We start from the raw sequence: 16,376 nt of genomic DNA, 5'->3' as shown, positions 1-16,376 counted from the left end.
ATCCAAAAACTCTCCAGATATTCTTGAGCATGTGAAAACACAGCTAAATGCTCATGAAAGTGATGAGTTAACAGCCTTAGGGGGCTGTATGCAGCATGGGCCACAACACTGGAGTTCTTCCTTATTATTTTAGTAAAAGAGGGGAGACGAATAGGCGATTATTCTCTGTGCATTCTCAGTTGCAGTGCCAGGTGCTGTCACAGGCTGTGCTGCTGTTTTCTAGCCTTCAAGACACCTCAGAAGGTGTGAAAGCTTACAGCATAAACCAGGGAATGGTAGCGGTGACCAGTGTCTGAGCTGAGTGAAGGGGTCGTACAGACCTGAAGGCGAGCCTCTGTCCCTTGTAGCCACATCCGCGCCTCAGAGCCACCTGTTCCAGCGAGTCTGCAACAGCCTCAGCACCTGATAGCTGCTGGGCCAGCGTGTTTGGAGAAGGAGGCTTGGCACAGAGAGTTGATGTGTTTTTTAATAATCTGTGTGGAATTTTTTGCTGTGTCCTGTAAGCATGTTGCATGCAATAACAAATTTGCGTTCTTGATCCTTTACGTGTCTTCATTTATCTCAGGAGACATGGATAAATTAGGGTACTTGCTCACGGCTGTTGAGGAGACATCCAAGTTGTCCAGAGTAACAGGAATGCAGCTTAGCCCATTCCATGAAATTGTTTACAGATGTCAGCAAAAGTTAAAGAATTAGTCCAAACAGAATCATTTGAGACCACTCAAAGATGGTGTTAGAAACGTGACCAGTAATCAAAAGAGTGAAATCAGACATGAAGGAACTTTTATTAGAAAGCAAATGTAATTAGTGGACAAAATAATGGAAGATAAGTTGCCCCAGCAATCTATCTTTTAGGGTTTAAAAACAAACAAACAACCCAATAAAAGGGATTGGAAAGACATGAGCAGCAGAGGAGGAATCATAATATTGCACAGATTTGGGTGGCCTGGAAGAAACACACTTCGCTCTCTTCCCAATTATCTTTCCAGGCTGTTGTCATCCCAAAACACACCATTTGTGCTCGTATGATAACATTGTCCTAATTAGACGGTGCCAGAGAAAGGAAGATGGATGATTCCACCAATTCCCACCAACTTTGCCTAAATTCTGTATAACCTGGAGTGTTAGACTTGAATTCCTTCTTGTCAATTCATAACTGTCATTTTTTCTTCCCTCCTCATTTATTTTCCCTATTTCTATTACTTTTGACTTCTTCATAAGCAGATTTTGGCTTAGCTGGCCAATCAGTCTGTCATGTTGCACGCCTGTGACCAGAACTGCAGTAAAAATTAATGCTGTGTAGTTAACTATTTTCTGACTAATAATGGCAATTTCTGCAGACACCAGAAGAGCCTTCAGAATCCTCTCTTCCATCTTAAATAAACATAAGGAGTTTTTTGCCAGAATGAAGTAGTATCAAACACTTAACTTTCTGATCCTGCCGACATGGCCTGAGCAAAAACTTTTAACAGCAGGTTGAAAAGCTTTGTTTCTCCACCTGTTGTTCTGTTTTGGATTTTTTTCGGTTTGTTTTTCATTTGTAGAAACCAGACAGGTTTTAATAGTCCTGTAAGTAGCTAGAATGAAAGTTTGTAATTTGGATCTTGTATTTTATATATTTGCTGTATGTACTGAATGTAGTGGCTCAGTAAAGAGAAAAAATGAGTAAATACAAGTCACAGTGTAGTAATATGGCAGAGCTCAGAGTGCCTGTAGAACAGTATTATTTTAGCTTGTAGCAGTTGTTAGCAATGTGTAAGCAGAGGTCATACACTGTATAAATATGTATTGAAAAGTGAATCTGCTTCTTATTTTTCCAGACACACTTTCCTACCCTCAGGGTCAATGAAGATCAGCGAGACACAAGTTTCAGACAGTGGGCTGTATGTTTGTGTAGCCACAAATATTGCTGGGAATGTGACTCAGTTGGTGAAGCTAAGTGTACATGGTAAGTTTTAACTTAAAAGAATAATCATCTCCACGTGGAATTTAGCATCATGCAGAGCTTTTAAAATCTTTTCCCTTATGTACATTAAGTACTGTTGACTTATATTCTTTCAGGTCACATTATCTTCATATGCAAGTCGTTATAGAATATTTCCTTTTCTTTATAATCAATACACACGTGTATACACATATATTCACAGACACCTTCCCCTTTTAATGTTCCTTAGACTCGTGGAAGAATTATAGCACAATGTGACATTTTAAGTTAGCCAGAGGGATTTTAAGAACTGAAAACTTTTATTCTAATGCCCTTGGATGTAAGTTTGCCAGCAGTGGCTGAGAAGAGCAAAGCTGGCTGAGGCTTAAGCTTCCCACCAACTTGATGGGAATTACGTATCCAAACTCTTTGGGTAGCAAATGTCAGAGTTGCTTGGACACCTGCTCGGGCGGTAGTGAAACCAGGGTGCAGCTATGTTCCCCGCGGGTAGGCAGCTGTTCCTGTCTTTGTGCACTGCTGTATGCATGTATGTTCTGCTGTACCCACCTTTGCAAACTAATACCTGAACCCATCTTACTACATCTTGTTCAGACCAGCACCCTGAGCTCCTGCCTACCTTCCTCATCGCTCACTAAAGGTGTCTAGTCGCTCCTGCTCAAGCAAGGAGCTATGTCCCCTTCCCTCTTCTTTTTACTGTTGATCATCATATTATCACTCCCTTGTCTTGGTCCCGTTCTCCCCATGCTGGGGCCCCATCCACAGTCTCTTAACCACTTACGCAGTGTCACAGATTGTTAGCTCTGTGCCTTCTCTTTTATTCCTCCTTACCTGTGTTAGTCAGAAACACAGGTTGTGGCGCATGTTTTCTCCTGCCAGTGCTAAAGCCCACAGGAGAGTTGGGTGCAGGAGCCACAGCCTGGCACTACCTAGACAAGGCTGATCATTAGGAATTGTGGGTGTACAGCTTTCCTGTGCTTCATGCTCATGGAGAGTTTGTAAGTGTTGCTGCCCGTGCCCATTACCAGCGATGTCTTTGAAGTGGATCACATAATAACAACTGTACCAGGTTGGAACTCCTGACCCCAGCAGCTCTGAACCTTCCAGACTCCTCTAATTCAGTCACAGTGGCTGTAACAGACAACTGTCTGTCTATGCGTAGAGGAATCTGATATCATTGCACATCTTTGCTTACCTGTGATTGTACATTAAGAGAAGGTCTGGAAAAATGGCACCACTTATTGTTTCAGACATTCTTTATAAGTCTTTTTACTGTTAATAATCCTCAAAGAAAAGTGTTGTGCCAGAGTTATGTTGGATTTATGTCACCCTTTGGGACCAGCAAAATCTCTTCCAGTCGTATTTTATCTCCTTGTCTGAACCTGTGTCTGGAAGCGTACGAAGATCAGGAATTAGGGGAAGGAAATTAAAATGTCAAAAGGAAAATAAACTTTATCGCAGAAGTTTTTTAATTGTTTTGTGTTGTCAAGAGCCAGTACCCCATGCCCTTCAACTGTGCTCAGTGTAATGTTACACTACTCATATGGAAGTCATGTGGCAGCATTTGAAATGTAGCATCGTCAAATAAATTAAGCAATAGGGCATCGGACGTTCTCTTCTGTGTAGAGAGCACACAGAGCTACTTCCTTGGACGCATGATGGACTGTGGTTTCAGTGAATAAGGAAGGACACTTTCTAAAATGCTAAAACCGAAAAGGAATTTCCTTCAAAAATGCTCTTGTACATAATTTTCTTCACATTACTATGGACTAAACTTGTCTTCCTTAGTTCCTCCAAAGATACAGCGTGGGCCTCGAGTTTTGAAAGTCCAGGCTGGCCACAGAGTTGACATACCCTGCCATGCCCAGGGGATCCCTCCCCCGACAGTCACTTGGTTCAAAGGCAGAAGTGCTGTGCCAGTTGATGGTGGTCAGTTCATCCACAGCCTGGATGGAGCTCTAGGCATCAGCAATGTCCAGCTTCCCGATGCCGGAATCTACACGTGTGTCGCTGGTAATGTAGTGGGCAGCGACACATCAGAGATTACAGTACAAGTTCAAGGTATTTCTGTTAGGACTCCTACCCTGGCTAGGTGTGATTTCATGCCAGTGCTGTCTGGTTTATGTTTTGGAGGGCTATGGTTTTTGTTGTTGACTGTTACATGATGCAAAATCCAAATCTGCTTTAGGTGTTATGTTCTAATGTTAATTTTAAGGAAAATTAGAAAAGGCAAGTAGTCTTTGGAGAGTTTGCAGAAAAAGAAACTAAAAATATATTATTCCTTTTATTATTTATTAAAATATCTTCAAGCTAGTTATGGTTTGGTTTTGTAGTAGGTAATTAAAAACCAAATTCCAGTATGGGAAACCTCTTTTTCAGATATTTTCTCTGTGTGTTCAGATGTCTCACAATTACAGAGACTGTCTCTGAAGCCTGGTGTCACAGCTGTTAATAGAGCTGGAATTTTTCCTGGGCTAAAGTTGAGCTGTCCATCAGTTAGTGTCCTCCTGAAATGGTGATGGGGCAACAGTCAAGAACAAAGAGTGGAACTAGTGCTAATATGTGGCATGAGAAAAAACAGTTTCAATAGTATTTTCCAGATTTTGCAGAAATGCTGTATCTGTCTCTGAAAAAAATACAGCAGGTTTTAGAGAGAAACAATTTTGGTAAGATTTGACAGACTCTTTATATTGCTTTTTTCCTAAATATTCCCCCTGAAATCAAGACTGCTTGTACACTTCATCGGTGCAAAGAGGGTTATTGGAATCCGACCTTGTGTGAACAAGAGAGACTTAGAAGCGTTAGGTATTGCTAATCTGTATTTTTACATTTGGGAGCAGAGGTCAGGGATTTTTTTGAGGGTGTCTAATTTTATTTCAGACTCTCCAACTATCGAGGATCTGGACCCTTCATACAATAGTCTCTTTCAAGAAAGAGTAGCGAATCAACGCGTTGCATTCCCTTGCCTGGTAAAAGGTGTGTATCATTATCACCGTTAGTGACAAAAGTCGATTTTTCTGCTAATCATCACAAATTACTAAGTTTGTGTGCTCCTCATCATGGTAAAAATATACAATCTGTGCAGTATTTTCCATATATCCTTTAGGTGGAAAAAATTCAAACTAACAGTGATTTAAATAACTACTATGTGCAGATGTGTGTACCGCCAGCCAACAAGGATACTACAATGTTTAGGACTCTTTTCTAATGTTCAGGATTTTCAATGTTCAAATCATACCCTAACAAGTCAGGGTTTCCTCTAGCATTGAAAGCTCATGGCCTCCCTTTGTATTCTCCTTGCCAGTAAGACTTCCAGCAAGCAGTGGGAATTGTTTGAATCTTTCTTACTCTGAGCCGAGCAAACCATTTCTTGAAGTTTCACGTTTTTCTTGTTAGGTATTCCAAAGCCTGTCATCAAATGGCTGCGTAATGGAAGAGAGCTGACAGGCAGTGAACCAGGGATTTCAGTTCTGGAGGATGGGACACTGCTGGTCATAGCTTCTGTTACACCTTCTGATAATGGAGAGTATATGTGCGTGGCCACCAATGAAGCTGGAAGGACAGAAAGAAAATACAACCTGAAGGTTAATGGTAAATAATGAATACAGCTATTGTGCAACTGTTTTTGAAGAACATCTTTTCTTTTACCATGGGAAATTGCATGCTCCAAAATGTGCCCATGTGCAGGTAAATTATAAAATCTAATCTGAGTACCTGAATTTCTGTTATTCTGATACTCTTTTTTTATTCTGTGCAACTTCATGCACAAAACATCTTCGTTTTGATCAAAGAGCTAGGTGTGTCTTATTTGTAGAGAGCTCTAGTTGTACTTCAACACAAATAACAAAGGAAGAAGTACTGTAGAAATTGAAGATGGGGTGATAGATATGCATTTCAGATATAACTATGAAAAAAGTTGTTTATCAGAATGAACATAGGTTAGGAGAATTCTTGCTCTTGATACTCTTCTTCCAGAATCCTAATCGGAAAATAAAAACTCTGCAGGTGGCCTTGAGATGAGTTTTGATATTTTACTTCTTGCAGAGTACTTTTGTTCCAGCTTTGCTCAATTCCCATGACAGTTCTGATGCCCGAGTAGGATTATACTCTTACCTTTATTCTGAGGAAAGCAGGAAATCCATCTTGTGCCAGCAGGGCTCATCGGTGGGGTTTGAACTCTATTCCACCACATAAGGCCATTCTCTTTGCATTCACAGTGGGACAAACGGTAGGATGACTGAGCAGTGAAGGGGAAGGGTGACTCTCTGGGATCCGTTTCCTTTATGTGTTAAACAAATAACGTGGGATTTTAAGATTAAGATTAAATAAAATTAAATTTAAGATTATACTTTAAGATTATTCTCTTAAAATGTTGATAATGAGGAAGGGTCTGAGAAATTTAGATTACTGAGATCCTTGACTTCGGGGGAAGGAAGAAGTGGAAAATCACTGGAATAGAAGACTTTATACATGACTTTGAACTTTCTTGTAGTTCCTCCTGAAATTCGAGATCAAGAAAAGGTGACAAATACATCTGTAGTTGTTCATCACCCTGTAAGTCTCTTCTGTGAAGTATCTGGTAACCCTTTCCCAATCATCTCCTGGTATAAAGATGATGTCCAGGTATGTATGATTAACATAACTGAAGTAACAGCCATGGTCAGTCAGTTTTGTGTTTGAGTTTTGAGCACTTGCTATGAGAGCTCGTTTAAAGACATGTACATGCCTTTATGTGTATTTGAACTGCACTGAGAACAGTAACACAAAGTGAGCTAAAGATGGCTAATCCACTAGTTCAGCTCTGTTCACAAAGTCAAAAGTAAACTCTTTATTTTCAAGATTGCCTTGGGAATGAGCTTCAGCAATCTCCCAGTATTGTAGATGCCAGAATCCTTGTAGAGGGGAACCAGTAATGGTATTTTCTTTATTCTGTAGATGGAGAAATGAGAACTCTTGGATTATCCTTGAGTCCTATGCATCTACTTGTAGCTGATGAGTGATAGTTTAAGATGGAGACTCCTTTATGCACCTTTGTGACTGACCACAACTGATGGACAAAGCATTTCTTTATTTTTCCCACTCTGTTGTATTTTGAGCTACAAGTCATATTGAACAGATTGCAGAAGCAGTGGAGATTTGTGCTGTAACTGAAAGAGGAAATAGATTATCCTTAGGCTAAACCTACCATTTTCTTATAAAAATCCAGCTGTGATATTTGGCTGATGTAACTTGGATCACATAAGGCTAATGTCTCGGGTTCTTTTAAGGTCGTGGAAAGCAGTACCCTCCAGATTTTGCACAATGGGAAGATACTGAAGCTGCTTAAACCTGCTACTGATGATGCTGGACAATATTCATGCAAAGCCGTAAATGTAGCAGGAAGTTCTGAGAAGCTGTTTAACCTAGATATACTAGGTTAGTTCCGTGGGTTGGTTGGTTGGTTTAAGATGGTGATCTGAAAAATAGTTGATATTTAAGGTGGCAATATATTTCAACTCAATATGAATAGATTCTTCCTCTCACTGCCCATTAAATACTGGCTGCTGAAGGACTGATCATGATGGCTTTTTAACTACTTAAAATTTGCCAGCTTGTGGTAACACAGACAAAACACTGCTTTTCATTACTGGACTTTGGTCTTTGATGCTTTGTTTTGCATTTTGGCTGTACAGCAGACTAACATAGGAGGTGGTTTGTGTAAAGTTCACCAGCACAAGTGTGGAAGTGCTTGTCATGGTAGAAATGATGTGGTGATCTAGCAGGAGTCACTAATGCTCTTTCAAGGGAATAGTATGAGCTGTTACTGCATTTCTTCCAGTTTCATAGTGCACCTTCTCTGTTTAAATACCAGTTCTTGCGGTAATGTGTTTTTTGTTGTTTTGGTTTTTTTTTTAAAGTTCCACCAAGTATAATAGGTGTCAAGACCCCCCATGAAATCACAGTCATCCTCAACCAGGAAATCAGTCTGGAATGTAGAGCCACAGGCTTCCCTTTTCCTGACATACACTGGTTCAAAGATGGCAAGTAAGTATATTACAGCTGTTGTGGTTTGCGTCTAGGTTATTCCTGCCTTAGGACATTGAAGGTGTACTGTACCAGCTTTTAGCTGTTTAGTGTTAAGTTACCATCATCAGATACAGTTTGTGGTGGTAAGGTCTTTACTGAAAAGCTGGCATTGTGCTTTTCCTTGTGAACTGTCCCATCACTGGCACTTGCAGAGCAGTTCTACAGTATTTGAAGTCAGACAATACTTGAGCCAAGATAAATGTAACTTCTTTGAGGTTATTCCATGAGTTTATTCTATCTAGATTATTTTAAACATATTTGCTGAAGAGGTTTTTTTGTCAGTAGACAGTACCTGTGTCAAACATGGTTCTAGCTAGCACCTTGTGCAGTTCTGTGTATACACACTAAAGGTTTTAAATCATTTGTAACCTGCATGTTTCCATGCTTCATCTCATCTTCCAGGAAAGCATACTGAGAGAAGAATTCTTGGCAGCTTAAATATTAGCTGGGAACAGAATGGGCTGTAAATGTTTGTAAATGTTGTTGGTATTTTACACTGTATTTCTGTATAGACATTGGCTGATACTCACAGATACGCTGGTGTGACTGTTCCTTGCTTTTTGTTACTGGTATGTTGACACTTGCATCTAGTAACTGACGTTTTGTTGTCGACAAAAGACTGTCATGACCTAAGTAATTAGGAAGAGGAGCTGAGATCAGGAGTAGGATTCTGGCTCTGATGCTGGGATCCTGGATGTCCTGAGTAAAAGTACTTTTGGGTTTTGGTTTCTTCAAAAATCTGGAAGTACAGTTAATTATAATAGTTTGTCATTTCATGTCATTTCATTTCTTTGGATTAAGACTGTTACTCTAGTGCTAAATGGTGCTCCTTAATGGTCCAGTTACTGCCTTTCTTACTACTCTCAGTTTAACTAATGTTGAAAGGACTGTTAAAGGTCCCTTCCAACGTAAAGCATTCTGTGACTCTGTCAAAGGATGGGGTCAGAGTTCTGTGAAGCAAAAGGATCTGTGTTGCAGGCCGTTGTTCTTGGGCGATCCCAATGTCGAGCTTCTGGACAAAGATCAAGTTCTACACATAAAGAATGCTCGAAGGGTTGATAAAGGCCGTTATCAATGCAGTGCCACCAACACTGCTGGCAAGCAGGTTAAGGAGGTCAAGCTAGTCATCCATGGTAAGTTTATAGAATGCCTGATCCTAGAGGATCCTTTAATTTTACTCAAAAGATTTCTTTTCTGAATGGCGGTATGCAGACAAGTATTAATGAAGACTCTGATCCTGCAAATTTTGTGTGTAAATGTAACACTCATCTGTTCACAGAGAGATCTTTCTGAGCACTTAGTTGCATCTAGTTAAATATGGATGTAGTCTTTGCAAGCTTGAGGGGCTTTTTTGTGCTTTTTATTAGTTTCTAATTGGTGAAAACCAAAAATCTTGAAGGATCTTCTCAAATTTTGCTATTAATTAGTTTCACCTGAGTTATTTTATTATCACATTGGCTTAATTATTTTGATCTGTCTTAGGGAGGATAAAATTACTTAGAAGATTTTTATTTTAATATACTCATGGTCTTATTTTTCTGGCACTCCTAGTGCTAGGAGTAAATTCAGCCAGGACTAAGTTAAAGTTAGTGCAAAATTTTGAAGCAAAGTACAAACCCAGGTAGAATCAGACCCAAATAATCTTTGAAAAAGAATGTTCCCGGTGGTGTGGTATGTCATCTTGCCTAAGTTGGTGTAAACTGAGGTCATTTATAGCAAAAGAAGCATTAGATAGGCACGTTAACATTATTATTGTTTTTGTGAAATTCATAGCACACTGACTATAGCTTTTGTGTTTTTACAAGCAGTGGAATCTCAGCTAAGACAGGGAAAACAGACAGTTCCTGTGATGAGGGTAGATAAGCGTAACATAAACTAGGAGATTATTAGTTGGGTGAAAAGGTGGGGAAAGATTCATGGAAGAAGGAAGAGGTAGCTTTTGAAGGAGGAGTTAAAAGGAGACAAGAGGAAGAGTCTTTCAGTTTGGAAAACAAAGGATGCGTTAAAGCCCGGTCAGACCTGAAATCTGAGCGAGCACAGTGTCAGCAGAAATTAGGGGGAAACAAGTACAGAAATCTATGGGTGAACTACCCACATCTACCTGTGAACTTGTAATATGTGTTTTCCCTCTTTGGGGACATTACTGAAGCATGGAGCAACTGCATGCTGAGAAGTATGCCTGTTACACTAGTTGTAGTGAAGTTTTTTTTCATTGGGAACAAAGAAAACGCTGTGAGGACTTGCAGGTGATTCTGGCTGTTGTGAGATTGGGGAAATAAAAATCCCCACGCAAATAAAATCCTCGTGAGTGAGTCGATCTTACTTGAGGTTCTTCAGAAGACAGAGGCAAATTCGTGATAGTAGAATGGAATATCTCTTTACTTTTGAATTTCTTATTAATCCTGTCTGGACAAATGGAAGCTCATGGAGTAAGTGAGGAACCTAGATGCTTGTTCTTGCTAGTTCTTGCTTTGTTTTAGCTGTTTAGCCTCACCTGTAGCTTTGGTATTTTTCCCAAAACACCACGTTAAAACCATTTCCCATCTCTGTGGATGAAAGTATTTGCAGATAGAGAAATGCATTTGCCTTCGAACTGGGTGTGTTTCAGCATGTTTTATAGGTTTGTGGGGTGTTCTGCACACAAATTATTTAATTAGGAAAACATTTCGTCATGGTTTGATAATCTGCAAGATCTGTCTCAGATTCATTCACGGACTTTTGCTTTACGTTTCAGCAGTGACATTTCAAACAAATACTATGGAAGTTGGTGGAGTCTAGGATAAACTGAGCATGTTTGGCAGCAGAGGAGTTAATGTGTCTGCCAGATGTCTGGGACTTTCGGCAGTCATAAATTTAGTTGTTGCCAATTGCACTGTGTTTTTATGACTTCTACAGAGATTTACAAACTCTTTATATTGGCTGATCTACATGAGAGCTCTTCTGCTAGAAAAATCTGAGTACTGCTGCCTAGCGAGCGAGGGAAATGACTATGGCCAAGAGTTTCAAAAATAGGAGCTTAAAGCTAGACTGTTAAGCTCATATTTGATCTCAGAGTAAGTGACTTCATCTTCAGAAGGTTTGAGTACTGAGCAGTCGCTGTTCTTTACTGGAGGCTGGACCTCCCAGGGGTTACAGGGGTTGCTGTTTCTTCACTCCTTGGAGACAGGGAAGAGGCAGAGCCTCTGCAAAGCCTACAGGCATTGCAGGACAGGCCGAGCCTTGGGTCTTCTGACTTGGCACAGTTGAAGCCTAGAAGATAGAATGTTTCCAGGTACCTGTGGTTGAGGCAAGCAACGCTTTGCAGTGCTCTTTACGACAAAAAACACAGGAGAGGGTTGGAAGTCTGGTTAAAAAATTGTATTCTTCCAGCATTCTAACATTTAATCCATTTAAACCTGCACAGACTTGTATACTAAGGCTTTAATGTTGTTTTGTCTTTTTGAAATAGTCCCTCCTAGTATTAAAGGAGGAAATATCACCACAGAGGTATCGGTGCTTCTTAACAACCTTATAAATTTGGAATGCGAAACCAAGGGAATACCTGTTCCTACCATTACATGGTACAAAGATGGACACCCCATTATTTCCAGCCCTCAAGTTCTCTATGTGGATAGAGGGCAACTCCTGCAGATACCTCGAGCCCAAGTATCGGATTCTGCCAAGTACACTTGCCATGTGACCAGTGTTGCTGGAGCTGCTGAGAAAATATATGACGTGGATGTCTACAGTAAGTGAGAGTCTATTGAACTTGGTTATTTGCTATGTTTCAGGAAGGGCATTTTGAACACTTTCTGCCTTCCTAACATCGGCAGCATTTGCAGACCTGGACAGGGTGCACAACAGCCAATGGCTGCTTTTAAAGACTTGGCCTGCGTTAGCAGGGCCATATAGAGCTTTACAGCCTGTGCTTTATGTGACTCTCAAAGCACTTGACTTTACAGGCCTTGATACCATGTGTTAGTGAAGTATCAAAACTATTTCTTCTCCCAGTCTCTTTCTCCCATTTTCTGCAGGCAGAACAACCAGTTGCTGAAACAGCCCCTCTGGCTGGGATCTTCAGAGTACAAAGTTCTTTGTGTGCAGTTCTTCCCTCTCAAAGCCCTGCAGATTCTCTTTTATACGCTGGTCAATATTGAACTACATCATTTGACTTCTCTGTTTTCCCTTTGTCTTGGCTTGCCCCGGCAGTGAATTGTCACATAAAATTGTGCTTGCCATAATGGCACATAGAGGGCCAAAGTGGGTGAGGAGGAATTAACCTGTTTGCTCTTGATAAATTTTCTGGCTTCAGAATTAATCACTTGCAATATATTTTTTCCTTTCCACAGTTCCTCCAGTAATTGAGGGCAATGCTGACACAGCCCAGAACAGGCAGGTGGTTGCTGGCAGTTCACTGACATTGGAGTGTAAAGCCGCTGGCAACCCTCCGCCTCTCCTTACCTGGTTAAAAGATGGTGTGCCCGTGAAAGCGAGTGATCACCTCCGCGTTGTATCTCGTGGGAGGAAGCTGGAGATTCTGAATGCTGTTGAGGCTGACCGGGGCCAGTACTTGTGTGTGGCCACAAGCATAGCTGGAGAACAAGAAATCAAATATGAAGTTGAAATCTTAGGTGTGTGAGCAACAGAACTACTGATTTACCAGATTTCCATAAACCTAATAAAGTATGTTTTTATTTTTGTTGGTATCATTATATGAAAGGTCAGTCAGTCAAGCCACGTATCTAGTTAAACCTGGGCACCACACATGTTTTCTGTTTAGGGTTACAGGACTGTTGGAAGACTCCTACTTTCAGGTACTTTTCAAATACCACTGAGCAATTGCCTCTGGGGAGAGAACATCTTTCTCTGAATTGTGTTGTGCAAATTTTGAACCTTTTCTTAGAAAAGATATTTTCATCTTCTCCCATTGAATCCTTCACCACAGTCTGCATCTCAGCAGTCCCTTCTGAGTGCCTCTAGGGAAGTGATTTGTAAAAACGTTAATCACGTTCTCCTGATACGGAGTGGTTTATTCAAGAACTTCAAAGGCTTGACTTTTAGGCTTTGAACTGCCCTCTTAAAAAACAGTGCATACTACTGCATGCAAATGTAGGGCATCCCTTCTGCTGCTCCAGGTGTATCTCACTGGGCCTGCTAGTCGTTGAAGGAGATAGGAGGAGCTGTAAGGTGGTGCTTCCTCTTCAGCCCAGCCGCTCCTGCAAGAGGGTGAGACAGGGTGAAGAGGACCTGGAACTGGTCCTCTGCACCTTTGTTTTCTCATCCTGTGTTGACCCCCACCATTCACAAGGTTTTTCTGACAGAATTTGAAAAAAATGAACAAAGAAACAGTAAAATAGAATGAGAAGAGTGATGTGAAGCCACAAGATATCACTGGGTGGATGTTTCTGTTCAAAAAGGAACAGTGATGAACTGCAAATCAGTGTGTGTCCCAAAGTGAGATAGATGTCAAGAATATTTTGTTTTTAACATTACTGTTTGAGATAGAGTTCTGTGAAATTTCTAATGCTTAAATGGGTCTCTTGATGGATTTTTCTGTCTTACAGTCCCACCATTTGTGGAAGGTGGGGATGAGCTGTTGGACCACATTGTGATTCTCCATAGCCATTTGGAGTTGGACTGTTCAGCAACAGGGATACCGTCACCAGCTATCACGTAAGGGGACTGGTATGCCAGTAGAAAGAAAAATAAAATCTGCTGGTTGTTTAGGTGAGCTCAGAAGTAGTCTTCAGGAACTCCCGGTGTTATTTAGTGACGGTTAACGTGCAGAGGGCAAACTCCTGACTCCACTAAAGGTGGTGTCAGGCACACGCATGGCAGGATCAGGATTTTATTTTAAAGTAGTTTGATCTGGTGTGCCAATATGCATGTTCTGGAATTTAGGATAGACATCAAGAGCTGACAAAACTCTCGTTCCCTTGCTAGTGCAACTGTTCATTTTTCGTCTGTCACCAGTGATATGTACAGTGATGGCTTCTGCTTTGGAGATTTGTCTGCCTCTGGTGGTGGTATCTGCTTTCACTGCTGCTTCCCAGCTGTCACCTTTCTGACTTCTTCCTTAGAGCCCATTCCTCTGTCCTCTCTCCCCCGATAAATTGTGTTGGTCTGTGGCACTCAGAAAATGGGAATGCTACCTGACATCTCCAGACCTTCCTAGAAATGCATACAGAGTTACAGAGACATTCCGTTTCATAGAATTGGTGTATATTGTAGGAGTGGTGTTGATCTTCCTACAGAGGTCTGAGATTGTAACTTCTTTTTTTTTGGTAGGTGGTTGAAAGATGGTCAACCAGTTGAAGAGGGAGCTGGACATAAGTTCTTACTAAACGGACAAAAACTTCTCATCTCTCGAGCCCAAGTGTCAGACACCGGCCACTATAAATGTGTGGCTGCAAATAAGGCAGGAGAGCACGAGAAGGAATTTGATGTTACTGTGCATGGTAGGTTGCTCAAGACAGTGGGAAGCAAGAGACTGCCTTTATGTTAAATTGTTGGCAAGACAGTGCTCAAATGTTCTGTAAGTGTTTATTTGCATTAGTGAGTTAAAGTTGGAGATGAGAGTAGCCAAAATAGAAGTAAAGCTGCTTTTACCTGCGGGATATTGCTTCTATGTATTTAAAAGTGTATGTTCAAATGATATTTCCCTTTTGTTTCCGGTGCAGTCCCTCCAACCATTAAAGCAGCTGGGACTTCTGAGCGAGCTGTTGTGATACACAAGCCTGTGACACTGCAATGCATAGCCAATGGCATTCCCAGCCCTTCCATAACATGGCTAAAAGATGGTCAACCAGTAAACACAGCCAGAGGAAACATAAGAGTAAGCAGTACTCTTCTATGGGATTCAAACCATGAAAGATATTACAATGAAGTACATGTTAGTGCTGCTTTTCCTTTTGCTTCCCTCATGCTGTGATATAAAGATGCTAAAGATCCATCCTGGAGAGTGATGGGCTTTTCACCTGACTAGGGTGGTGTCTCAGACTGAGTAGCTGTGTTTAGGAGACCGAATTCTGAGACACCTCCATGTTGGAAGAGGCCATGACTATAAATTCAGTGACTGACTCCTTTCAATTGTACTTTAACCTTGAAGGTATGGTTTTCTGCCCGTTATGAGGTGGCTGTACCCCCTTGTCACTGTGAGGTGGGATTAGATGTGTTTTTCTATAACCACTGCCATTGCAGCGCCTACCTGTAAGTTCCCTTCTTGCTGTGAGGTTCTGACTCTCAATGAACAGCCTTTCCCAGTGCTTGCATGCTCCAGGGGGTTGAGTGCTTGTAATGGCTTTGATTTAATTTACTTCAGGCTGGAGCAGTTTTTGACACCTTGCCAGCGGCAGCTCTCTCTGCCTACAGCCTCCTCTTCATTTTGCTTGTCTGCCCCTCTGCCATCTGGGTCTCCTTACAGCTAATAATCCTGATCTCCCAGGAACACTGAAGTCTCTGAACTGCCAAGAAAACTCTTGCATGAATATTAGCCCTTAGGAAGACTTCTTAGGAAGAAAGATGAGACTGGCTGTGTACAGCACAAATGCTTTGCCATTATGCTTAACGGCTCTACTTGGCATCGTTGTGTAAAGTGGTTCCTTGCTCTCTGTTTTGGTACAGCTGGAGTCCTCAGGCCGTATTCTGCAAGTTGTCAAGGCCCTGCTGGAAGATGCTGGCCGATACACTTGTGTGGCAACAAATGCTGCAGGAGAAGCCCAACAGCACATTCAGCTTCATGTGCATGGTAATGTTTCTGCTTCTAGTTAGAAGCTAAACATGGCTGTTTTAAGGCAGCTCTTTTACATCTGTATTCCTTCCTCTCTTATGCATTTTTGTGGTCTCTGCACACCCATCCTTCAATTTTCTTTCTTTGTCCTACTCTATTAAGAAGATGTCAGGGTAAAAGCTGCCTTTCTTTGGGTTTAGCCTTTCCTGAGCATACCAAAGGCCACAGAAATTAATACCCTTCCAGTAAACTCTTCTGTTCAGAGGTCCCAGAAAACCATACGCCACTAACCCACCCCTCAGAAGGGTACTCTCTGTTTCTGAATCGAGATGATGTACTACTGTTCGTGTTACTAATTTGAGCCAAGTCTGGGGATGATGGCATTCCCCGTGACTTTGCAATGAGGAAATTTTACAGGAATGACTTTCCTGAGAAAGAACCATTCTCTTCTGAGGGGGTTTTTCAGACTGTTTAAAAGGAGTTTTATTTTGCAGCTGAAAACAGCGTAGATGGAACCAGGGAAACTTGAGAAGCTGTTTCTGCATGTGAATTTAATAAATGCTCTCACAGTGATTTATGTGTATTTGCCTCAGAAATGGTCACGAGGTGCTGTGCATTCCTGATGTGCCCCAATCCTTAGAGGATACAGGAGGAGCAGGA

The 16,376-nt window shown here is 41.3% G+C and overlaps 1 protein-coding gene across 1 annotated transcript in view; it reads left to right on the top strand.

Moving 5' to 3' along the window:
• The window catches only part of HMCN1 (hemicentin 1), a gene marked incomplete at both ends in the record, with an annotated part of 96,720 nt that overhangs the window by 21,899 nt on the left and 58,445 nt on the right, over positions 1 to 16,376 (top strand). The window contains 14 exons of the mRNA XM_010132326.1: positions 1,821 to 1,948; positions 3,731 to 4,003; positions 4,823 to 4,918; positions 5,339 to 5,533; positions 6,435 to 6,565; positions 7,210 to 7,357; positions 7,840 to 7,966; positions 8,987 to 9,141; positions 11,457 to 11,735; positions 12,337 to 12,618; positions 13,552 to 13,660; positions 14,276 to 14,445; positions 14,668 to 14,822; positions 15,611 to 15,734. Coding sequence (XP_010130628.1) covers positions 1,821 to 1,948; positions 3,731 to 4,003; positions 4,823 to 4,918; positions 5,339 to 5,533; positions 6,435 to 6,565; positions 7,210 to 7,357; positions 7,840 to 7,966; positions 8,987 to 9,141; positions 11,457 to 11,735; positions 12,337 to 12,618; positions 13,552 to 13,660; positions 14,276 to 14,445; positions 14,668 to 14,822; positions 15,611 to 15,734 — 2,372 coding nt within the window. The remainder of the gene's footprint in view (positions 1 to 1,820; positions 1,949 to 3,730; positions 4,004 to 4,822; positions 4,919 to 5,338; positions 5,534 to 6,434; positions 6,566 to 7,209; positions 7,358 to 7,839; positions 7,967 to 8,986; positions 9,142 to 11,456; positions 11,736 to 12,336; positions 12,619 to 13,551; positions 13,661 to 14,275; positions 14,446 to 14,667; positions 14,823 to 15,610; positions 15,735 to 16,376) is intronic.

Source organism: Buceros rhinoceros, unplaced genomic scaffold (assembly GCF_000710305.1).
Source record: "Buceros rhinoceros silvestris isolate BGI_N320 unplaced genomic scaffold, ASM71030v1 scaffold1553, whole genome shotgun sequence".
NCBI lineage: Eukaryota > Metazoa > Chordata > Aves > Bucerotiformes > Bucerotidae > Buceros > Buceros rhinoceros.
The sequence above is the reverse complement of the archived record's forward strand: the minus strand, read 5'-3'. Positions and strand labels throughout refer to the sequence as shown.